The following is a 25853-nucleotide window of genomic DNA, read 5'->3' on the forward strand; positions in this document are numbered from 1 at the left end:
AGATTTCTAAATATTCTTGGCAAATATTATTTGGGTGAAAATTTGGGTGAAATTTCACCATGTGTTTGGCTATGGTATTTGGGAAATATATTTCACTTTATTAGAAAAATATGATTTATATCCATAAGTTTTAAAAACTATCAAAACTAACCATAAGTTTGTATTACAAGTCAATTGAATCTTCGTTGCAATAATAACAAATAGTGTTCATGACACTAGAGCAATGTGGTAGTTTGGAGTGAGTGTCATACATCGTGAAGTAGATAAATCACATGACTTTGTTACCCTGAGCCAATTGTTCATCATTTTCATCAACAACTATATCATCATTTAATATTCACTGAATATTTCATCACTACTTTGGTGTTCACGTGAAAAATTATGTAATACGATACAAACAACTACTATAGATGGTGTTTTTGTAAAGGATAAAAGTTTGGGGTAACATTTCAATTTTCAAAAGATCCCAAATAATGAGATTTGGCCCAAATACTAGAAAAAACTAGTATTTGGGAATTTGGGATATTTGCCAAAAATATTTGCCAAATAATGGCAAATTGTATGGGCAAACACTATTTGCCATTTTTTTCCCAAATACTATTTGGAAAATCTATGGCCAAACGTGCCCTTACAAATAACCTATAAAGTAGAAAAAAAAACATACATTAGTGAGTAAATATTAACTTAGAAGTAAGATAAAAATTAACAAACATCACAGACTTCTAACTATTTACAAGAAAAATCAATAGTTAAATATTATAGAATAACGAAATTTTAAAAAGTTATCACAAGTTTGAGTCAAAAACACTTCTAATAAAATTTAATCAAAAAAATTATAACTAGTCCACTTGACTAAATATTAATAACTAATTGATCAAATTTTTCCCAAGTCCTCAATCCATTGGACTTGATATTCTTCAGTCATGTGAACGAACATTTTGCGAATACTAAAATTAAGAAAGTGTGGCACCGCCAATGAAAATTGTCTTTTATCAATATTATGCTTAGTCATAAGATTAAGACGTTTTTTTTATTATGAAAAATCAAAAAAGTATTACTCCCTTCGTTCTTATTTATATTCACCAAATGAATTTCTACTTTATCATTTATATTCACCAAATTTAAAGTAATAATAAATTTTATATTGGTAAGAATAATAAATTTTAAAAAGTAATGATGTGATTATAAATTTTATTTACATATGAAACAAATGGTTAGTAGATATAAATGTGGGGTTGTTTTAACAAAATATAAACTCATGGATCAATTAATGTATTAAAATATCTCAAATCATGATATGGAATCACCATATAATTTCATATCATGGTTTTTGGAGAATATGATATCACCTCTCATGATATGGAATCATGAGATTGAATCAGCGTAAAATTGCATGTCCAAACGCTGATTCCATCTCACAACACCATATCGTGATATGGTATCGCATGGCCAAATCGTGATATGGTATCGCATGGCCAAACGCCTACTAAGTCAATATCACCCAAAACAAAACCAAAAACCAAAACTTATTTGACACCTTTAATTCAATTTTCTATTTGATAGAACAGGTAATCCTATCAACTATTCCACCATCTCCTTGATATAACTCAAATTGTTTGTACGGAACTTGCAGGAGGAATCGTTCGGAAATAATAATGGAAGAACTGGTAAGAAGCTATTAGAATTGCAGAATCAAGTGGGTAATTGAAAACTGACATTTTTGAATTTGGTCATGTCCATCAATCAGCAATTATTGATCCGTATTTGCTTTGAATCAGAAAAAAGATGATTTGATGAGTGAGATAAAGCAACTACAAGAAAGAATTGACGGTGATCCCTCTGCGCAGAAGATATTATCGCTTCTCGAAACGTCCAAGGTGGGTGCTGAAGTTCTCTCTCTTTCGGTAATAGATGGTACATTACTTTTATATGCTTAGTTTTTGATGAGTTTAGTGAACTCTGTGTTTTGAAATAGTTTTTCGCGTCTAACAGCGGTAGAAAACCTATCATTGTTTAACCTAAAATTCATTTATCAGATCAATCAGTTAAATTATTGTAATTAATTCATATCTTGGTGATTCTTCATAATGTGAATTTAGTTGGAATAATGATATGAAAAATAACAAGACATTAGCCAAATTTAGATAACTGATAAAAGAAGAGATAAAAGACGAAAGTAACATGTGTATTCAGGTGAATTCAAATGGTATTAATAGTGGGGAACAGTGGCGGAGTTTAAAAGGTAGGCCAGTGGTGATTGCTTCATGATTCACGCTCATTTCAGCCGTTACATGGCTAAGTTCATTGCCATTTAATGAGATTAAATGGAAAACCAGATATCTTGGAATCTGGCCGTTGTTTGAGTTATCTACCGTCCAGGCACTTTGAACCTCCCCGGATGGATTCTTCCAGACTCCTGCTGTTTGGTGAGAATAAGGCGGGTCCGGGAGATGATTCTCGGGGATGGTCCAAGAAATCTTTGGTTTGAATGGCGTTCACTGACTAGACAGTTGGACTGTAATCCTATCTACACTTGCGACGTGTCTCTGTCAAATAGTCTTCGCTTCCGGTATATGTTTGCCAATACAATCATATTGTTGCATTCTGGTTGTCGTGGATGATTAAGATTACACTGTTAAAATTGTTTCTATATTTTTTTGGATGAAATCCTTTTCTTGACATGAAATATTTAACCTGATATCTGCTGCCTTTTGCGATCTTGTGGATGAGCATCATTTGTTGCTTAACCAATATCTCAACCTTGGTCAGATTTTAAATCTTAAAAAATAAAAGGATTACATGCAATTCTATTGAGCTCAATATCCTTTTCTCGACGTTCTCATCATCTTTCTTCTCTTATTTATACTCAATATCTTGGTAGCATTTTCTTTTTTAATTTCATTTTAAAAGATTATCTTGTTTCATGCGGCCTTTTTCTTTGATGTCCTTTTGACCATGATTAAATGCATATGACCAACTTTTGCTCTTGATTCTTTTAGGCCCTTGACAGCCAAGAGTCTGAGCTCCAATCTAGGTGCATATTAGCACATGCTAAATTGCAAACTAAGGTTGATGAGTTTGAGGAGCTACTGCAAAGAGGCAAAGAGATGACGTTCTCTGAAAATTTGGACCATACTTTTCGGGACTCCACTGAGAAGCTTGATTTCGCGAAGAGGGTAAGAAAATGCTTTACTTTTTTGCTAACAATAACAAAGAACTAATAGATTGAGTTATGCCCCTTTCACATGGTGGGCACACCATGGTGCGACCCACCACAGCCAGACAAACTTTTAAATTTATATGAGCCCCTTGACAATGGGCGGACTGATGAGGGTGGGCCTAGCAGGACTAGCAGGCTTCTAGGTTGGTAAACTTCTGAAGATGAGGTGCACATAACACCTTAGGCGAATTCCATATCGATTCTGGAGAGGAAAATAAAGAGTTTTATAAGGCATAACTCAAGTTCACCTGGTATGCACACTTTTGGGGATTGATGTTGCGTAGCATGAGTGATAAATCCGCTCGTATAATACATCCCATGGCCTTGGGTTGTGACAATTTCAATTCCTTTTTGCTATGTCTACTTACCTCTAACTCACTTCCAACACCCAAATCGACAGCTACATCAATATTCAAACATCATAATTAATTACCATCACAGAGTATCACTCAATTGACATGTTTTAATTCATGGAATGAGTTTAAAATTACCTAAATACATGTGGGGCATTATAGATTGAGTCCAGATGCATAGACACCAACTTTTTCAGTCAGAATGATAATCTAGTAGATGTTCTTACCATCTGTAGGAAGACCTCGAGTCGAGTATATTTGTAACAAGATTATGTACGCTCCAACTTGAGGTAAGATTGTACAAGATTTACAATACTTAGAATTGATTTCATTAGGAATTTGATTATGACTTGATTTCGTGATTATACACTTACTATATTGTTAAAGAAGTTGCAATAAAATCCAAACCAAACTTGAGGGATTAGTTAAGCTTCTTACTTGGTTTTTCTCTTATTTCTCATGGCGGGGCCAATTTGAGTAGCCTTTATCTGATATGCTATGTTTATGCTTCTTACAAAAGTTTATGCTTTGTTTGTTGGTTTGGATGTTCATCACACAAACTTAGATATTGCTTCAGTTTTACCAAAAATATGAAGGATTATATCTAGTCTGAATTACATCAACCTATTCTGTTTAATCAATGTTCTTATTGTCTTGGCTTATTATTCTGTATGAATCTTTTGTACATCACTTCTACATTATTATTTCCCTTTTTTTCATGATATTTTTGGAGGTAGTTGTTGTTGTGTTGATTTTGAAGAATTTCTACTTGGTAAGGACTGATACCGTAATTACTTGGTTCTGCTTTACCACAAGAAGGGAAGACAGAAGAGAAGATGGGCATGGGACATTGCTCCATTTGCTCTTATGTGTGTAGTGTGGAGAGAAAGAAATACAAGAACTTCTGAAGGAATTAAATATCATTTTGTATATTTGAAGAATGGCCCTTTATCCCTCATGTTTCTTTGGTGCACCCATGAGATTCCTATTTGTTCAGATCTCTTTTTTTTGGTATTCTACTTTTATACGGGAGTCTTTTCCTTTTATTAATGAAATTATTACTCAATTGATCACAGAGAAAACGTAAGTAAACAAATCCACACTTGTTTAAGGAGGGTGTTGAGAAACATACAAAATAGAAGGGTATCTTCTGGCTCAAGAAAGGTAATCTAAGATGGAAGTACAAACTTGTGGGTATAAATTCTCTCTGCTAGACTTGATGGTTATTGTGGGAATTGAAGATATGATGGGGTGGAAAGGACACACTTAACATTGACCTTCAACTAATTATAAGCTTTAAATTATACTCATGTGTTTGAAAAAGAGCTCATTTCAATATTACCAGTTTCAAAAAAAAAAAAGAGCTCATTTCAACTGTTCTGCAAAAGTGAAATCACCTCCAAAGTAGATTTATTTGAACTCCATCTGAGGACTATAGTTAGGTGCAGGCAAAAGCTTGCAGTCAGTGGTAAATGTAGAGGTTAAATGTGGATTTAAGATATAAATGTTTGAGTTAATCAGATTATATCTAACAAAAAGTCAATATTATGGCTCAAGGTTTCAAGTTTCTCTTATGTTGGAGAGTCAAAATCGATGTTCTCACTAACTTTTCCTTGTTTCTGAGACATTATTTTTCAGATCTTCCTTCAGAGTTCCATTTTGGTTAGGATGAAATATTCTGTAAAAGTTAGTAATCAAATTACTCCATGATTGCCTGTACCTGTCCTAAGTGAGTAGACATCCAATTCATGTTTTTTTTAAGTTTGTCACCCTTGATATTACATCATAAATGAGATGTTATTAGTGTATAAAGTGTGGGCCTTTTCCCAAACTGAATAAAATGTATTAAAAGGATAAAATGAAGGCATCAACTTGGAGTCGATAGATTGCCACAAGTGATTACATAATTGAGTATCAGTCTTTTTCCGCTGTGCTTGAGCCTTGTCATCTCCCTCAATAGTCCTTTTGGTCAAGTGATCTTGAACACCTTGGTCTTTGCATCACAACTCAATCGAGGAAGTTCAGGCTAAATAGTTTGAACTTCCAATTAAGGGTTTTTAAGTAATCATAAAACCTGAATTTCCTATGCTGTATTTTTGGAGCCAAAAATATCAAACTTGAAAGACCTATTCGATGGAAAAGATGTCTCGCAAAATCACAGCTGAAAACAGTGAAGAAACCACTAAAAACTGGCTGAAAAATAACAAAATCTGAAAAAGTCATTGTACCATTGGAAAACACTGTTTCAGTGACCGTTTACTAGAAAAATCCCCGTGAGTGGGGTTGGAAACAACAAGTGACCACCATAGGAAAAGACTCCAACTTGACAAATACCAGGAAACTACCTCACACGTCGGCGTGTGACTTTACTGGCTCGTCTGAACACTAGATGCTGACGGCACATGCAGAATTGGCTGCCGGAAAGTCTTATTGGGATTTGATCTCCAGTCGATGATGAATTTTATGGTAGTGTTGGTTTTTTTTTTATGTAAGAAGAGGATGATGCAAGACATCTGAGCTAGTCATCGAATAATTGAGGCTCGCTGACTGTGTAACTGTATTTTCTTTTTCTGAATATTTTTCACCACATACCATGTGTGTAATAGTGAGCCGAGAAACTATTATTAAGATGCGTGAATTAATTTTTTTGCGTTGAACCCTGTTTATATACAAACTTTACACAATACTCAATACATATCTTCCAATATGGGACTCGTAGGTCGTTTGGTATGAGGGATGAGATAGACAAGATATCCCATGGATTATCTATCCCACCTTTTATATGGGATAGTTAACCCCACCATTTTAGTACAAATGATGGGAAATAATAACCAAACACATGATAAAATAATCTTGAATTTTATCCCAGGATTGTTATCCTTATCCCACCAACCAAACAACCGCTTAGGGGTTGTTTGGTTGGTGGGATAAGGATAATAATCCTAGGATATCCCATGAGATTATTTTGTCATGCGTTTGGTATTGTGTATTATTTAGTCCCATGATTATTTTATCCCACTATTTAAGTAAAAAATGGTGGGAAAAGTTATCCCCTATAGATTGTGGTGAAATAATCCCATGACTTGTCTATCCCAACCCACCAACCAATCAACCCCTTAGTATATTATTATACGAACTATCTAATAAGATGCATATGATAGGCTATGTGTTCCTTGCCGTCATTGATCAACATAAATGATCAATGAAGACAAAAAAGGATTATAGAAATCGTCTTGTGAAAGTCCAAAAAGCAAATAAAGTTATTCAAAATGGGAATGCTTTCTCTTTTCATATCTTTGTGTAAATTTTGCATTTTTAGGTGTTTTTTTGAAAGTTAAGCAGAGTTATTTTCCTAGGATATTGTGAAATGAGATTGTTGAATAATTTCATGCATATGTTTCTATTTCATATGCATGGCTTTATATATACATAAGAAATTGTGGAATAGAATCACCTACATCCCATGAAATCAGAATCATATATTTTACATTAAGAGAAAGAATCAAAGATATGATATTCTAGATTACCACAATAATCCTAAGATCTTAGAAGATCATATCTTGATAACAAGAATATCTTCTTGGAAATCTTCTATCAGCCAACACTCCCGAATGTTGAATCCACTTTTTTTATTCTTTCTCTTCCCTCAAGCGGGCGAATGGATATCTTCCATTCCTAGCTTGCTTATTAGATCTTGAAACACATTGTTTGGCAGTCCTTTTGTTAAAACATCAGCCACCTGATCTTTTGTAGATCCAAATGGCGTACAAATGAGTCCACTATCTAATTTCTCCTTAATGAAATGTCTGTCCACCTCAATATGCTTAGTGCGATCATGTTGTACAGGATTATGAGCTATACTTACTGCTGATTTGTTGTCACAATATAGTCTCATAGGTCCTTCCCATCTTATTTTCAAATCATCAAGGATTATCTTTAACCATAACAACTCACAAACTCCCATAGCCATAGATCTAAACTCGGATTCTGCACTTCATCTAGCTACTACATTTTGTTTTTTACTCCTTTAACCATAACAACTCACAAACTCCCATAGCCATAGATCTAAACTCGGATTCTGCACTTCATCTAGCTACTACATTTTGTTTTTTACTCCTTCAAGTCACCAGATTTCCTCCCAATATCCCAAGTTTTGTTTTTCTCCAACTCTTCCATTTCTACCTTCATAGCTTTCTCCCATTCTCTATTTCCTAATGCTTTAGACAAATTTCTGGGGATAGGAATTGTGTGGAGGTTATAGGGAAAAGCTTTATGACTTGGGGGGGATAAATTTTGATATGCCACAGAGAGGCTCAAAGGGTGTTGTGTGCAAGTTCTAGTTCCTTTTCTGAGTGCAATCATTAGGTTGGTTAAATTCTTCTTCATGATCAGTTTGGTTTGGTGTTTCTGATGGTTCAGCAAGTTCAAGATGGGTATAAGGAGTAGTAACCTAAGGAGATGATTGCAACCGAGTAGTTTGACCAGCTAGTCTCTTTCTTCTGGAATATACCTGCAATGGTAGATTATTTTCTAGAATTCCATTATCTATATTCGGATTGGGAGACTCAATGGGCTCATTTGGATTTAGAGGCTCATGTGACCGAAGAAATGGTGCAAGGATTTGGCATGACTAGAGATGGACAAATCAAATAGTGACAAGTCTAGAGGTTCCTCTCCCTTCAATGACTCCCCCTGGCCGTAAGAATGATTAAAAAATGATTCACTCTCATCAAATGTGACATCCGCTGAAACAAAGAATTTGTTTGATGATGGTTGATAACACTTGTAACCTTTTTGAGTAGGAGAATATCCTATGAAAACACACTTAAGAGCATGTGGTTCTAATTTGCCTCTATTTTGAGAATGAATATGAACATAGGCAACACTTCCGAAGATTCTAGGAACCAATCTATTGGATATTTCAAAATTTGGAAAGAAATTCCTAAGAGTATCAAGCGGACTTTGAAAGTTCAAAATTCTTGATGGTATTATGTTACTAAGATGTGCAGCAGTTAGGACAGCTTCCCCCAATACTGTTTTGGCACCTTTTTGTGAAACAATAGTGATCTAGTAATGTCAAGTAACAACCGTTTCTTCTCTCTGCTATCCCATTTTGTTGAGGAGTATTGACACATGAAGATTCATGAATAATTCCCTCTTTTTTGGAAGAAAACAAAAGAGGTTTTGATTGAAGTAGTCCTTGGCATTATCAGATCAGAGTCTTTTAATTGACACATCATATCGGGTTTTGATCATATTAAAAAAGGTAGGAAGAATTTGACTGACATCTGATTTTCGCTTTAGCAAATAGATCCACGTAACTCTTGTACAATCATCAATGAATGAAACAAACCATCTAGCACCAGAAATATTAGGAATGGGAGAGGGTCCCCAAATATCACTATGAATAAGAGAGAAAGGAATTTGACATCTTTTGTGACTTCTTGGAAAGGAAGCACGTTTGTATTTTGCAATTTCACAATCATCACAATGAAAAGACTCAACTATCAAATTTTGAACAAAGATGGAAACATCCTTTTGATTACAAAAAAGGATGGGTGACCTAATTGACGATGATAAAGCCATACACCACAAGCACTCCAAAGTCTTCATCACATAAACTTCCTCTTTATTAGACTTGATAGATTCAGACAAGAATGAACTAGACAAGGAATTCTTAGATATATATTCACCACTGTGGAAATCCAAACAATAAAGACCACCTTTCTCACTAGCACGCCCAATCATCTCCTTCGTGTTCTGTTCCTGTTCCTGAAATAAGCAATATGAAGGGAAGAAAGTTACTTGGCATTTGGAATCTTTGGTGAATTTCTGGATAGAAATGAGATTTGCAAAGTATCAAGGATTTTCCAAGTGGTATATCTCCTTGTCTAGCTACAGTAATAACTGAACCATTAGCTATACTTATTTTTTTATAGCTAGGACAAGGGAAATATGATATGAAAAGATGTGATCAGTTGCCCCGGAATCAATCACCCACGTTGAGAAAGTTTGCCAAAGACATTAGTAATAAAAGAGTAAGAAATACCTGTGGAGGACAATGAACAACTACCTGTTGAAGCTGAATGTTGCAAATCTCCAGTTGAAACTGTAGAGTTATTCTCTACGGTTGCAGAAACATTTTCAGAGGCTGGAATATTTGCGGCTGTACCATTTTCAGACATGGTTTGGGCAGACAAAGATAGCAAAATGGGATTTTCAAGATAGGATGAATAAAATTGGTCTGGTACCATGTGAAATAAGATTGTTGAATAATTTCATTCATATGTGTCTATGTCATATACATGGCTTTATATATACATAAGAAATTGTGGAATAGAATCACCTAAATCCTATGAAATCAGAATCATATATTTTACATTAAGAAAAAGAATCAGAGATATGATATTCTAGATTACCACAATAATCCTAAGATCTTAGAAGATCATATCTTGATAACAAGAATATCTTCTTGGAAATCCTCTATTAGCCAACAGATATACTCCCTAAAGTAAAAAAGGACCACAAACTTCTTTGCTGCTTGTGAGATATTTCTTTAGTCTGACATAGGGAAAGCTTTGTATTCGTCCTCTCCTTGGCTAAAGGATTTCCCCAGGTCTGGTCCTTAACATGGATCTTGGTTTCTTGTTTTGTACTTCTTGCATACCTCATGATAAACCCCATGTTGATGCATTTCCTTCTTTTCAGGCCTTAAGAAAACAATGTCGAGTGGGCAGCTCTGCACATTAATTGCTTTTGTGTTTCAAGTTTTAATCATCCAGGGAAAGTCGATAGCAATTTGGACTATTTGTTGGATAGCCGATGGACCATTATTAGTTCTACATTAAGATGTTTAGGCTAACAACCATCAGGATTGCTAATTCAAGTATGACAGCATCCTTGATATGCAATCAGTTCTTGTAGCGTCATCTTTGTTTTTGGATAAGATAAGATTTAGATTTAGCATCTTTCTACTTAAAACACAGCACCATTGTACTTAAGTTCACCACTATCCAATAAACTGCACCTTGATGATGTATGTCATATTAAAATTACAATTCTTTTTTCTTTTATAGGAACTTGCAGCTAAATTGAGGTCAACTCTGTCATTTAAACGGCAGCTCGATGACGTGCAATCACAAGCTGAACTCATTCAGTATGTTCCTCTATTATTGCTTTTCCATTTTGTGCATTATACTCCTCATACCCGCTGAATGTGGTAATCCCTCTTTAATATGTTCGGTGTACAAAGAGCATAAGTTTTGAATCGGTGAGGAATTGTTTTATTGAATCGAAAACCAATTAAATTCTAGCTCTCTGAAATGTTTATCTGGAGCACTAAAGATTATGGGTGGGAGGGGGGGGGGGTCTTTTTTGTTTCGTTCTGTTTTGATAACTGTGAAATCTTGGTCAACTTTCCCACCATCATAGGTACTGGGTAACTCTTTCCACCAAGGTTTTGATAGATGGAAAGAAATCACTATGTTTTTGCCTCGACTGAGATTTGAACCTGATACCTAATGGTTGTTGACCCACTACGTTGACTATTAGGCCACTCTCCTTGGGTGCAAGGTTATGTGAGAGTCTATCCTTATCTAAAGGTACTTGAACTCTTTAAGCTTTCATTATTTATCAATGAAACCTCATTTCATCCTAGCCTAAATCTTGTAAGCCCTTACATTTGTGAAGAAGTGTTTGCTTCTAGAATTAATAGGGTAGCATTTAGCTGAGATGAATGAAAGCAATTAGATATGATATTGATTTAGAAAACCCTGGAATTGGCTTTCAGCTGTTGATTATCTCGTTTTAGTTTGTTATTGAAACAATCTACACAAGCTGTCTAACTACTTTATAGATGCTTCAAGTATATTTAGTGAAAGAGTACCAGTATACAAAATTAGAGGATTTTATGTTCGACTTTTGTCCAAGACTCCAAGTTTCAGAGTCTTACTATTGTGAATATCTTAGTAGGAGGTGGGATTTGATTCTCCAGCATCCCACCATGATGATTTGGAGATAAAAACTGCATAAGAGCATATTAGCTTGTAGGCTTTAGATATTTTAATAGATTATAGGTTTGATGGCCTCCATAGTTTCTTGGTTGTTTGTGTTGGTGTTTTTAAAAATGGGGCAACAAAAAGTATTGATTGAAATATTTTCTCAATATTTTTTATCAAGCATAATAGGGCATTAAATACCCAACTTGATAACATAATTTGCAGAAAATATGCATTACAAAAATCAAAAAAGGCTAAATAATCTCAGCGACTAAAACAACCTAACAAATATTTAAAATTCATCCTAAAGTTAGGTAACTTATAATGCTAAAAATTACTGCAATAACTAAAAGCAAATTCAACACTCCTCCTTTCCTTTAGATACTACAATTTTAAAAAGTTGCTTCTCCTCTTTTTCTGCTTTTGTTGCTTGTGCTTGAGGATTGTTTTTAAGCTTGCACACTTTTGGAACATGGCCGGCTTGGTTGCAATTTCCACATATTGCATCACGTCTCCACTAACAAAAAAATTTCAAGTGTGTTTTTCTTTTACAGTAATTGCAAAGAGGATAATTACCTTTTTCTTTTCTGTTTTATACATAAAAAACATCCTCAGTAACATTATCTTGTCTAAAGGCTCTTCTTTGCTCTTGTGCTTGAAGAGAATTTATTAGTTTTTCAACAGAGATAGTAGAGAGATCTTTAGATTCTTCCAAAGATGAAATTTTAGACTCGAATATCTCTGAAATTGTCACAAGAATTTTTTCTACTATTCTGTCTTCTTTGAAATTCTCGTCAAGCAACCTGATTTTATTAACAATCAAAGAAATCTTGTCAGAATACTTAACAATTTTTTTATCCTCTTGCATCCTAAGAGATTCAAAATCCCTTTCCAAATTCAAAATTTGCATTTGTCCGACTTGATCACTTCCTTTATATTTTTTCTTTAAAATTTCTCCCAAACTTCTTTTGTTGTCTCACAACCAATGATTTTAGAAATATTGAATCCGCAACTGAATTTTGAATTACAGTTTTGACTTTGAATTATTTGGTTTTTTCATCCGAATGAGATTTAATTTGGAAAAGGATAGGATTTGTAGGGAGAGGTTGTAAGGGTATATCTTCCGTTACAACTTCCACAGATCATAGGCTTCAAGATATGATTTCATTTTCATTGACCAAATCTGATAGTTTTCACTAGTTGAAATTTTTGTGCATTCAAAGAGAGACTGTTGCTTGCCATTTTTAGGTTAAAAATTGGTTGAGAAAAACTTGTGCATTGAAAAAAGCATGAGTTAAAAATAGCTTGACGTGGTAAAATTGATTGAAAAATAGCTCTTGCGGGTTAAAAGTGGACCTGACAGGTTAAAAATGATATGATAGTTCTTTGGAAGAACTTACAGATCTCGTAAGATCATTAAAGCTCTTGATACCACTGTTGATGTTTTTAATGGCGGGCTAGCAAAATGTATTGATTGAAATATCTCTCAATATTTTTATTAAGCATAATAGGGCTTTAAATAGCCAACTTGATAACATAATTTGCAGAAAATCTGCAAAAAAAATAATTCAAAAAAGGCTAAATAATCTCAACAATTAGAATAACCTAAGAAATATTTAAAATTCAAATTCATCCTAAAGCTAGGTAACTTACTATGCTAAAATATTACTGCAGTAACTAAAAACAAATTCAACAGTTTGGGTCGTATTGAAATTACTCTAGAAAGATGACAGAACAAAGAATAGAAAATTAGATGGCATCACGTACCAATTAGCCCTTATAGAACCCATCAAATTGTTTTTTTCTTTTTAATGAGTTTATCCAGGTATAAGAAGTTTAGTTCCTCAATTTCGATGTCTTCTGATCTATATTAATTTTCTTGAACCACAACTAAGGTGCCCAGTCATACTAGTTTAAGGGAAAAAATAATCTAATTGGGGGTCGGCATGTTCTAATAACATAACTCCCGTAGAAGTTCATCCATTAGCCCATTGAGCACAACAGATAGCAAATTGTGTTCATGCTTTCATTCACTAAGCATAACAATTAAAGTGGTGGTGAAACACCATTAACTTACTATCCTTCTCTTAGGTGATTGAAACATGCTCGTTGTGAGAAGACAGGAGTTTGAGAGAGAACTCAACCTGATTATTCCCACAAACTATTGGAGTTTAAATAGCTAAGTTTACATGTCCTAAAAAGGAAAGGAAATCAATACAAATCAATACCTAATTAAAATAGGAGTAGATCTAGGAGTAAATAAGCTACCTACTATATTTACACATATGCTATACAATATTCCTAGGATTCTAACATTCATTAATACACACATTCTCTCTTTCTGTCAAAAAGTGAGTTGTTGAACCTTTATTTGTTATTGTTAGAGTTCCACACCGGTTAAATTAGTTGTATTTTGCTTTGGGTCAATCCTCATCACTTGAGCTAACTTTTGGGGTCGTAACATGCCCAATGTGCATTTTCCTAACGTGATATTAAAGTTAGACCCTTCTCTGATGTTGGGTTACCCAACATTGGGCCACTTTGTTATATTACTACAAGCTTCAAATGATTAGTCTAGGCCATGAGGAAATCTGAAATCTGTAAGCGTATGTGTTGTTGCCTCCTTATAAGTTGTTGTGAAATTCTCACTACTTGAGCTTTTTGTATGTTTTGGTACCAAAGTTTTATAATATAATTCATCCATAAACATACAAATTTATAGCATAGAAAAATAAACTAACTAGCAATCAAATTCCTTGATTCAAGGGACGATTTTGTTTGATCTAATATCCTAACCTATTCAATAGCATATCATATATGATTTTATTAGATCATTTTAAATCCTACAAAATCATATCTGATCACACTTAGATTTTTAAATCAAAACTCCCCCTCAAGTTGACATGTAAATATTTGTCATGCCTAACTTGCTTACAAGAATTTCCTACTTTGGGATGAAAGGCATGCACACATTTTCTTCTTCAATTTTCTCTTTTATGAAGTGTCTATCCACTTCATCATGCTTTGTTCTGTCATGTTGAACTGAATTGCGAGCAATACTTATGGCGCCTTTGTTGTCACAGTACAACTTCATTGATAACACAAACACTATTTTAGTTCTCTCAACATCTTCTTGAGCCAAATCATTTCACAGATCCCATGGGCCATATATCGATATTCAACTTCAACACTGCTACGGGCTACAACATTCTGCTTTTACTCCTCCAAGTCACGAGATTTCCCCATATTAAAGTACAATATCCTCATGTAGACCTCCTATCAATAGTAGAATCTGCCTAATCTGCATCTGTAAAGCTTTCAATGCCCCTATCTTGACCTTTTTTGCAAAACAATCCTTTCCCTGGTGAGCTTTTCAAATATCTTAGAATCCTGTAGACCGCTTCTTGGTGCTCCTTCTTCAGAGAGTGCATAAATTGACTCACTAAGCTTACAACAAAAGCCATATTAGGTCGAGTGTGTGATAAGTAGATCAACTTCCCCACTAGCCTTTGATATTGACTTTGGTCAACTGAATTTCCTTTGTTTCTGAATTTTATATTCGGATCACTAGGTATTTATTTCTGTGTTGGTATGCTTGTTATTAGCCATGAATGTGGTTGGATTTATTAATGCCTTGTACTCATACTTATGACGGAGCTTTTCTTCTGCAGGTATGAACTCCGATTGTCAGAACTTTATACTCATATTCAGGTACAACCATAGTCAGTGACATGAACCTTTGTTTGACCATGACTCACATTTCAGGTCCTTGTCAATCACTTCTTATTCTTTTGAAACTATCAAATTTATATTTATATATAAGTAAAGAGTAGTACATGGATTGAACTACAACCATATTTACAAAATCCTATGTCTATAATGAAGTTAGAACGTCAATAATAGATATATGATAATAGACCAAATCTGATTACACCAAAAAACACGGTGTCAAGATTTAATTCAACTTGATCTGATATATGCTATTTTCTATGTTCTCAAAACACCTAGAATTTCTTTCCTCCATATAGTCTACCATCTATTGGCTAGTATGATTCTCCATCTACTTCTGCTTTTGGCCAGTTCCCCTATCTCTTCCCAGCTTGAAGTGTCTGTTTGATCTTTCCTGGCATGGACCAAGATATACCTCTCAAGTTTAGAAACAACCTCCATAATTGTTCTGTAAACGTACAGTGCAAAAAGAGTTGGTTTACGGTTTCCGCCTTCTCTGGATAAAATAAATATTTAGGGCATAACGTTATCCCCTCGTCATTAAGTTATCCTGTGAAAGCACTGCCTCTTTGGATAAGAGCCAGACGAAACAGACAACCTTATAAGGAATTTGACCCTCCAGATATTCTTCCATGGCCAGTTGATAAGCTGTTGGTTGGGGAAATTTCTTGTATGCTTTGCTAACCTTGAATGTGCCTTTCCCACAGCCCTGCCACCATAGCTCATCTTCCCCCTCTTGTGTCCCACTGAACTGACCAATTATGTTGAGAAACTCTGCCACTCTTACAATTTCCCAATCATTACTCTGTCTCCTGAAGGTGATGTCCCATCCTGTGTCCAAATTTCTGCTATGGTACTGTGTTGTTGTATTGCTATGTTGTGCAAGTCTAGAAAGAGGTTTTCTAGGATGCCTGCCTCATGCCATTCCTATTTCCAAAACCTCGTCTTTCCCCCGTTGTTCACTTTGATCTTGGTGTTTCTCTCAAGTTCATTCCATAGAGTTCTGATAGACCTCCATAGGTTCACTCCATATGGTCCAGTAATTTCCTTTGTCATCCACCTATCCTCCTCATATTTTGCTTCTTAGTCTTTCCCTACAAGTGCTACTTGTCCTTTGCATACCTTCAGAGCCACTTTGTTCTAAGGTGCTTTTATAGTTTTTCAAGTTCTTTATTCCCATTTCCCCTTATCTCTTTTATACAATCACCTCCTTCCATTTAACTAGATTATACCATTTTCTTTCTTAATTTCGCTGCCATAGGAACTTCCTTCCTAGATTATATCATTTTCTTTCTTTATTTTCCTGCCATAGGAACTTCCTTCTGATTCTGTCCAATCTGTTGATCATCCTTGCTAGGGTTGGAAATAGTGACATCATGTAGGTTGGAATGGAAACTAGAACAGAGTTGATTAGTCTGACTCTGCCTCCAAGAGACAAGTATTGTCCCTTCCATCAGGCCAATTTCTTCTCACATTTTCCAATCACTGTATTCCAAATCTCGAGTGATTTCCGAAAGGCATCCCCAAGTATGTGGTAGGAAGGAATCCCACCTGGCCACCCAGTATTATATTCAGAGCCTCCATGTTAGCTACATCATTTATAGGATACAGAGAACTCTTTCTCCAGTTGATACGAAGCCCCGAAATCCCTTCAAACAAAACCAGGATCATCCTCAGATGCTTGAGTTGATCTTCTTCAGTCCCACAGAAGATGAGTGTATCATCTGCATATGAGTCACTTCTAGGCTTCCACTCTAGCCACATCAAAGAGTAATTCAAATCATCTTCTTCTCCGACTGATTTTCTGGTGAGTTCCGGCGAGATTTCCACTCTCGTTTTCCTCTTGACCCATATCGGAATGTCATACGTGAACCCGTCATGAGAAAGTGCTACCTATCTCGGAACGCTTCTCCCGTCATTTGAGACTAAAATTTTGGCCCATTTTTTAGATGATTTCAAAGCTGTCTTTTTCCATTGCCAACCACTCCCTACATACCTCGCCAATTTCATGAAACACCTTTTGTGACCATAGGTGTAAAGGGATTCCAACTGCTCTTACCCAAGTTTCCTTGACAAAGCTGCAATTTGATATGCATCCCGACGTAGGGCTCAACCATTCAAGATTGAAATTCCTTTTCTGCCATTCCCGTTGTTTTTTCACCACATGTTCTCAGTGTTATCAAAGGCGAAAAGCGCAAAAAAGCTCTAAGGTCCATGGGGGCTTTAAGTGCAAATAAAGCGTGGGCTTTAATGAAAAAAGGCGCTAAGGGAGAAAAGAATACAAATATATATGTTTAGTCCAAGACTAATAATTATAAACATGAATGACAAATATATGACCAAAGAAATTGAAAAAAAATTATGGTTAAGTGAAATATCAATTATTTAGTTTCACTTCTTCATAAAAGGCTCATTGGCAAGGAAAAGCTTGCCTTAGAACCTTGATGACGACACTGAAGCGCACATAAAGCGAGGCGAAGCGCTCAACACGTTTTGAGCCTCGCTTCAGGGCTTAAGCGCGCCTTTGATAACACTGCCTGTTCTGCCATGAGTCTGTTAGAGAACTCAAAAAGGGAACTTATGCTCATTCATAGATATTTACCCCGAAGGTACTTTTCCATGAACTTGATGACCATCTTCTCATATCAGCAAAGGGTTGGGTTCTCCTATATGTTTTCGTCTAGACCTCCAATTAGGCACCCTTTCAAAAGCCCATCCTCTTGCTTCCCAGATTTTGCAGAGACTTCAATGATACCTTTCTTGCTCCTTACCTCAGCTTCTCGGAGATTCTTTGATGACCATTTACCGTTTTGTACTGCTTTTGCATAAGGGTAGTTGGCTTCAGTCATTCTTGGGGGACCTGTCCTTACTGTCTCAGAGGACGTAATGGATTTTTCGATTTTGAAAGCAATGTCACACCAACCCACATTCAAGGCCAGTTCAGGGGTGATCAATACCTTCCTTATTTAAGGAGAGGATGCTCATGTATCTTCCGTGCTCATTTTTCTCTCTCATATAAAAGTGACTGTTATTTTGATCTGTAGATGCTTCCTTTAGAGTGATGTAGATCCACTCCATGGTCTTACTGCTCATCTAAGATCTTCCCATCAACCAGCGACTTCTTTCCACCCAATCATACCACACCGAGTTGTTGGCTTTCCACCTTGTAATGTTGAAAGACGTGTGCCCTGCATTGAAATATATTCTGTTTTCCCTCATGATCAGTTCTGGAAAGAAAAGAAGAGAGGATGAAGCTAACACAAAAAGTGGTAGCTTGTGTGAGAGGCGAAAGATAGGAAGGATTCCGGCAGGTTACTGCAGGAAAAAGTGGTTTCTTTCTCCTAAGAAGTAGGAGAGAGAGGGTTCTTGGGACCTGTCCCTAGGAGCATAAGTTTTCCTATAACAAATTTTTTTTCACTTCCTTGTCAATCACTTTGTTAACCTCTAAAATGAGTCATGCAGGCCAAGGATCGTCAAACCCGTAAATACTATGCTACTTACAATACATTGTTGGGGATAAAAGAATTGATGCTAAAGGAAACATCATTACTGAACTCCATACGCTCACAGGTATTGTACTAAGCAAAAGAAACCTATTGAAGTTTGCCCTGTTGAAGTTTGCTTTTAGTTACTGTAGTAACTTTTAGTAAAATAAGTTGTTTAGTTTAAGATGAATTTGAATTTTGAATTTTAGTTAGGTTGTTTGAATTGTTGAGATATTTTATTTCAAATTATGCAGATTATGTTTTTAATGTTTGCTATTTAAAGCCCCTCAATGCTTAATTAAACTATTGAAAGCGATTGAAAGTCATTTCAATCCTTTGAGAGACATTTCAATTCAATTCTTTTTGTTGCCCATTTTTTAAAAAACACCAACAGTGATATCAAAGCTTCGTTGATCCCACGGGATTTGTGAAATTATTCAAAGAACTACCATACCATTTTTAACCCGTAAGGGCTACACTTTTAACCCGTAAGGGCTACTCTTTTAACCCGTAAAGGCTACTCTACCCATTAGGGCTATCCATTTAACCCGTCAGGGCTACTATTTTCAACTCGTGCTTTTTTCAATGCACAGGCTTTTTTGAACCAATTTTTAACCAAAAATAATGGCAAGCAGTAGTCTCTCTTTGAATCCCCCAAAAGTTTTCACATACGAAAACTATCAAATTTGGTGTGTGAGGATAAAATCATATTTTGAAACCTATGTGATATGTGATGTTGTGAAGGAAGAAAATTTACAACAATATTTAGCAAATCCTACAAATATCCAAATAAAAGCACTTTCAAAAAAACTTCTACACAAGACAATGTCATGGAAGGTGTTTTTGAAGCACAAAATCAAAAAGAAAAAGAAAAAAAGAAGAAATTTTGCAAGTTCATAAATACTGAAAAATCCAAACATCAACTACCAAAGCAGAAATTGAGGAGGAGCATTTTTTCAATTGCAGTAACTAAAGCAAAGGAGGAGTGTTGAAGTTTGCTTTTAGTTACTGTAGTAACTTTTAGTAAAATAAGTTGTTTAGTATAAGATGTATATGAATTTTGAATTTTAGTTAGGTTGTTTGAACTATTCAGATATTTTAGGTTTTTTTAAATTTCAAATTATGCAGATTATGTTTTTTATGTTGGCTATTTAAAGCCCCTCAATGCTTAATTAAACTATTGAAAGCTATTGAAAGTCATTTCAATCCATTGTGAGATATGTCAATCATTCTTTTTGCGGCCCCATTTTTTAAAAAACACCAACAAAACCTATATCCTTTTGGTGTATATAATACTTTTATGTTTTTTCTGTTTAAGCTAATGCTACTGACATGGTGGGAACCCCGCATAAAAAATGTAGAGAATCTTACTAAAAGGTCATGATTCTTCAGAGAGTGTAGAGATATCAATTATCAACACTTGTAGGGATATCAAAAAGTTCTTCAAGAGTATACCAAAAAAAAAAGGCTGATCTGTTTGAAAGCACTTTCCACCGCTTTCAAAATCTCTTCTTTTTCTCTTTCCGAATTGTCCATGTTAAGGGCGCTATTCCCCCTTCTATTGTCTTTCTTCTGAATTTCCATGCAGGAATAATTCTCTTATTGTCAATGGAGTCACCATTCCAACCGTAGATATTCTTAACATCTTACATCATAAACTGTATGCAACCAAGAAACAAAGTTGTAAATGGTTGGCATCCACTCTGCGTGCTTGCTCATGAAACACCAATTGAGGTGGATATCTTTCTTCTCCTCAAGATCACCTGTTAAATGGTTCCCCATTCTGCTGTCCAAGTAAAGATTGAAATTTTCCTTGATGCCCTCTGGATCCGTGTTGGGTATGCAGAAACTCTCTTCCGAGTCTTCTCCCTTTTCAACAGTCACTATAGAAAGACTTAAACACTGAATACATGATCGTTCTTCTCTTTCCATGACTGACATTCATTTTATATGATATTTCCCAACAAACTATTCGGCTCTTTCATATCTCAGTATGGCATGTTTGTTTCTTCAGAAGTCAAATCCCTTAGTATTCTTTCTTCTTTATTCCTTGCAATCTCGGCCACTTCTGCTTTCTTCTTGCTCAATATAGTGTATGTTGTCAGGGAGGCATCATTGTAGAGCATTTCCCATCACCTTTCTTGCCAAAATATTTTTGTAGGGCCCCTTATATGCTATTTCATTATGTCTCTCCATAAAGATATCCCATGTTGCTTCATATTGTGGTAGGTTCTCCATCTTTCCATTTCTTCCCATACTTGTCTGCAAGGATCTTTCTCCACAATGCTTTCTCTTTCATCCTGTGTCTCTGTGTTAAGGTCCCTAATTTTTTATTGAGCCACTGGATGATTAACAGGAAAATCAGGCCCAACACGTAGGTCTAATCTCTTGTTATTTTGTTCCTTGACTTGCCTATGATTGCTGAATTTTGCAATTCATTAAGGGGAATTACAGACCTTGGAACTTTTTTGAGAAAGTTCCTAATATCTGTAATTTGATGGAGGTCCAACCTGTTTTATTGATAAATGTCAAATTTCTTAAAGGGTTGCGATAAGCAAGAGTTCTAACAAACAGGAAAAAACAAGAGTCCTGATTCGCTCCATAGAGGGCCGCGATGACCTAGAGTTCTAATTTTATTTTTATTTTTTGGTGAAGAAACTCCCCGTATTATCAAGAACGGAATCTTGATAGAACCACTCTGATACCATTTGATAAAAATCGAGTTACTTGAAGAAAAACAAGAAAATTATGCAGAAGTTAAATACAAAGATTACAGACATGGAATTAAGATAACCGCAATTAGAGAATAGAATCTCCAAACTTCGAAATGAAGTGCTAAGAACCCGAGTTTAGAAGGTTGTGATTGGTCCAAAGGGTGGGTCACAGACGGTTATCAAAAAAAAAAAAAAAAAGTGCTAAGAACCCTAATTAATTGTAGTAGACCTAATTTGCAAAATAAGACTAATCCTTTTTACTAGTAAATTCAATTCAACAACTTAGATGCAAGTGATTTAGACTCCTAGTTGAATAATTAAAATGATTAGTATAAGACTAACTTACAGAAGAAAGAAATTTAAGAAGTTTTGAGGGACAAAAGACTAACTTACAGAAGATTAGAATGAATTGTATAAGCCTTTTGTTTTTTTGGTGTAAACAGAATCTTGTAGGGGATATAGTAGATTTAGTTGATTTTATAGGAAACTTGTAAAGTATACCCATGGGTGGGATGTAAGTTTCCAATTCATCATTTTTTGGATGATGAATTTTTTGGTGTGAACACAAAGTTACCCTTGTCTCAAAAAAAAATTACCTTATCTAATTATTAGCTCAAAGAAGAACCATAGATATCAACCACATGATTTGTCTTATCTCTTAAAGAAATCTTTCTTGTAAGGTTATAAGGTAAATCCCAAGTAGCCAATGCACGAAGGTTTAAAGAAAAGAACTCTCAATAATATTGATAATAATGTTGTTTACTCAAAGAACAAAATCCACAGCTAAATATAGGGAGATGTCGAACACTTTATCGCAAATAGCATGGGATTCTAATCCTTTTTTTATGAAAATAATTAATAGTAAATCCTAACTAGAAAACTTTAAACTAGGAAAACAAGTAAAAATTAATGTCACACTTTCTGCCAAACAATCAAACAAAAAAAATAAAAGGAAAGAATGCCTTTGTTTTACTCCAAAAACACAAGCCCAATTTAGGATGTTTTGGGCGTGAATTTCAGCCTATTTTAGGCTTGATTTGCAGCACCCTTTGACTCCATGTGGGCTTGATTTTCAGCTCCCTTTGAGCTCCATGTGACACCAATTTTCCTCTGGGATTTTGACATGGACCATGAAATGTGTAACACTTAGTCCACTCTTCTCCACAATTTTTGGACTCATGCTTGGGCTCTTCTTCCATGATAAGCATCTTCCTGAAAGTCCTAGCACGGTGCTCGGAATGCCAATGAAGTTGAGAACTTCATCTTCGACATCGACCAGTACGTTAAGGCCGTGGGGAGCTAGAAGAAGCAAAGAAGGTAGCAACTACTGCCATGTATTTGCGAGGGGATACCAAGCTTTGGTGGTGAGTGAAGTATGAAGCCATTAGGGCTGGTGAAGACACTCTGGAGACATGAGAGGACTTATGTAGTACAATGCATGAAGATGACTCTGGGAGCTACACCAAATGAAGTCAATAAGGGATTATGTGCATGAGTTTTCTGCTCTCATGGAAGGGACGAAGCCTTTTGCTCACTTGGAGCTGCAGCAGTGAAGGGTGGACAATTTTGTCAAGGCAATGCAAACTGTTGAGTGCCTTGTGGATTATTAGGTGGAATCCTGGAGGGACAATCAGTTACAACCTTCAAAACTACACAGGGGACCAACCTAGCCGGGGTGGTCTTAATAGAGGTGGGGGAGATCCGGTGCAAATAACTCTTAAGACTCTCATCAGGTAGCAATAGTGTTGCATCCACAAAGGGGCCTTCATGCAGATAAGTGGGTGTTTTGCATGCTGTGGTCTGCACATGGCTACTCATTGTACCTAATAGCGGAAATTGAACTCCCAACAAAACCAGGAAGAGGAGGCAAATGAGTAGGTACCAATTGATGTCTTTTCCCATGCATTTTATTCTATATCTCCCACTAAGGTTGTATGTGTTACTTGGACAACTCTATATGAGGCATGTATTACTCAAGATAATATGAAGAAAAGGAAAATCCAACTCCCAAACAGATGCTGCTATAAGTGCAAAAAGGAGGCTGAAACTACTGGACATTTCCTTCTTCACTGTGAAGTATCCTCAGAAAATATGGAACATGTTTTTTTTCTATTTGATCTTCATAGGACCACACCCCTCTCTGTTAAGGATGCTTATGACAGGCGGGGTCATCGAATAAGGGGGCTGATCTGGACAGCAACTCAGCAATATCTGCTCTGGCTTGTGAGACCTCCTCACATAGTACTGTCAATTCTGCAAATGCGTCTTCCTTGGCCCTCTCATTGCCCTAATTTCCAACCCCATGATACGGGCAGTTTGTCAGGTTGTTTTTGATGAGCAATGATCTTATATTCTAACATCTAGTGGTTTCCAACAGTTAAACATACTTTCCGTTTACTAAATTTGCAAACAACTGAAGTGATATCAATTATTGATCATACTAAGCCAAGTAAAGCCAACATATTCCTATGCAGATTTATTAAATAAGGTTACTGCATTGAGTTCTTGATAATTAATCGACCAAAACCTAACTCACTCTTCCGAATTGAATTTGAGCAATGGTGTGATCAACCTCTGCAACCATTAATCTCTATGAGAGAATTACAAATTAATTATTCATCAAAAACCTTCTAACCGTGTATACCGATTTATGTATCTTAAGAACTTCCCATCATACAGGTTAACAACCCTAGCAAGAGGTTTAGCTGGTCATAATTGGAGTACAAACAAACTTAATAACTGAAAGCATAATACATATGAAGAATTAGATTGAAGTAAACTGAAAGATTGAATTAGAAAAGCGTAGCAAAGTTTCCACAAACTTGAAGACAAACTCAAAAATCGCAAAAACTCCTATGACATACAACATTCTGTTCTAAAAACCTAAGGAAAATATTAATAGACAATAAATAATGAGTCCTATCAGAACTGGGAAAGGCTTTTGACGCTGCTTCAAACAGACCGCAACCCTCAATGACAGTTTGTCAATCGTTCATAGTCAACCGTTAGTGAAAAGTCAACTTCAGCTGTCTGCTCCATGGGAGAAATTATGGCCCCTCATTTGTTTCCACAGGCCATCCTGTTCATCATCAACAGGATCCTCTGCATATTCAAGTCTCCGATTCTTCTACTTATAGGATCTCCTATGGATTGTCGATCTATTTTACGGTCTGTAGTGTCGCTGTGAAATTCTTCTGAATTTTACACTTTCCTTAAAGTTTTAGTCTGCAGGTTTTTTTTGGATATTTATGGTGACTTTGATGGTTCGTCATTTCCTTCTATGGACCGTGGTTGAATTCGTCCTTGTCTGCAGGATTTTGGCCTTATCACGGCACCAATGAAGGTCCGTCAATGCCATTGACGGACCGTGGACTAATCCGTCTGTAACTTCACATTTCATTTTAGTTGTTTACCTGAAACACTGGCAAAAATCCATCATATCATACAAAATGTGCTTAAGGCTTGCATAAATTCCTTATCAAAAAGTATTAAATGTGCCGTAATTTCCCAGCACTTCAATTATCAACAGGTTGGATTAAATTAGGAGGAAATTTCTATGGCAAGAAAATAAAGAAAGGAAGGGATATAATTTGGTTAAGTGGGAAAGAGTGACAGTTGGGAAGAGAGAGGGGTATTAGGATTCAAGAATCTGAAAATACGGAGTAAGGCTCTCAAAATGAATGGTTTTGGAAATATAGCCATGAAAATTAGTCTCTATGCAAGGATGTCATCTGTGCAAAGTATGAAGAGAAAGGTAATTGGATGACCAAGGAGATAAGCACACCTTATTGAGGTCTATCAGAACTGTGGAATGAATTCAAGGCCAACAGTAAGATCAAAGTGGTTATTGGGAAAAAAACTGATTTTGGAAGGATGACTGCCACGAGTCAGGCAAACTGGGAGCTCTTTTCCCAGACATACACTCCTTAACTTTTCATCAGCAGAAGACTATTGCAGAGCTCGGACACCTCAAGGATGGAGTCTTATCTTCAGTAGGTGTAGGAATGGCAATGGGGCTGGGTCGGATGCGGGGCGAGGTCGGTTTAAGGCTATGCGGGGTGGTGCGGGTTTAAGGTTATGCGGGGCGGGTTGAAGTGGGTTTTTAGAAACTAATGCGGGGCGGCTTGCGGGTCTATGCGATTTTATGCGGGTTCAATATTAATTTTAACTTTTTACATGTTATAACAGTTGTAGAGCATTATCTATTAAGATATTTCTTTAAAGTTACTAAATTGTTCAAGATAGTAAATGAAAATGGTTCAATCAAAACTAATACAATTTCTTACATACTTCCAATTGACCTATAAAACATAAAATTTTAAGTCATTATCTATTAAATTAATATAACTTAATAA

At 35.7% G+C, this 25853-nt stretch overlaps 1 protein-coding gene across 4 annotated transcripts in view; it reads left to right on the forward strand.

Annotated features, from left to right (window-relative positions):
* Window positions 1-1528: 1528 nt before the first annotated feature.
* The window catches only part of LOC125873372 (uncharacterized), a 38355-nt gene continuing 14030 nt past the window's right edge, over window positions 1529-25853 (forward strand). Inside the window, exons 1-6 of one of the 4 annotated variants that reach the window (XM_049554296.1) lie at window positions 1529-1667; window positions 1779-1877; window positions 3000-3176; window positions 10650-10729; window positions 15242-15281; window positions 18762-18869. In XM_049554296.1, the coding sequence (XP_049410253.1) occupies window positions 1656-1667; window positions 1779-1877; window positions 3000-3176; window positions 10650-10729; window positions 15242-15281; window positions 18762-18869 (516 nt within the window). In that variant the 5' untranslated portion in view covers window positions 1529-1655. Of the gene's footprint in view, window positions 1701-1778; window positions 1878-2999; window positions 3177-10649; window positions 10730-15241; window positions 15282-18761; window positions 18870-25853 lie in introns of all 4 variants that reach the window. The other 3 variants (XM_049554297.1, XM_049554298.1, XM_049554299.1) reach the window with 3 other exon arrangements.

This window comes from Solanum stenotomum, chromosome 8, assembly GCF_019186545.1.
Source record: "Solanum stenotomum isolate F172 chromosome 8, ASM1918654v1, whole genome shotgun sequence".
Classification (NCBI taxonomy): Eukaryota; Viridiplantae; Streptophyta; class Magnoliopsida; order Solanales; family Solanaceae; genus Solanum; species Solanum stenotomum.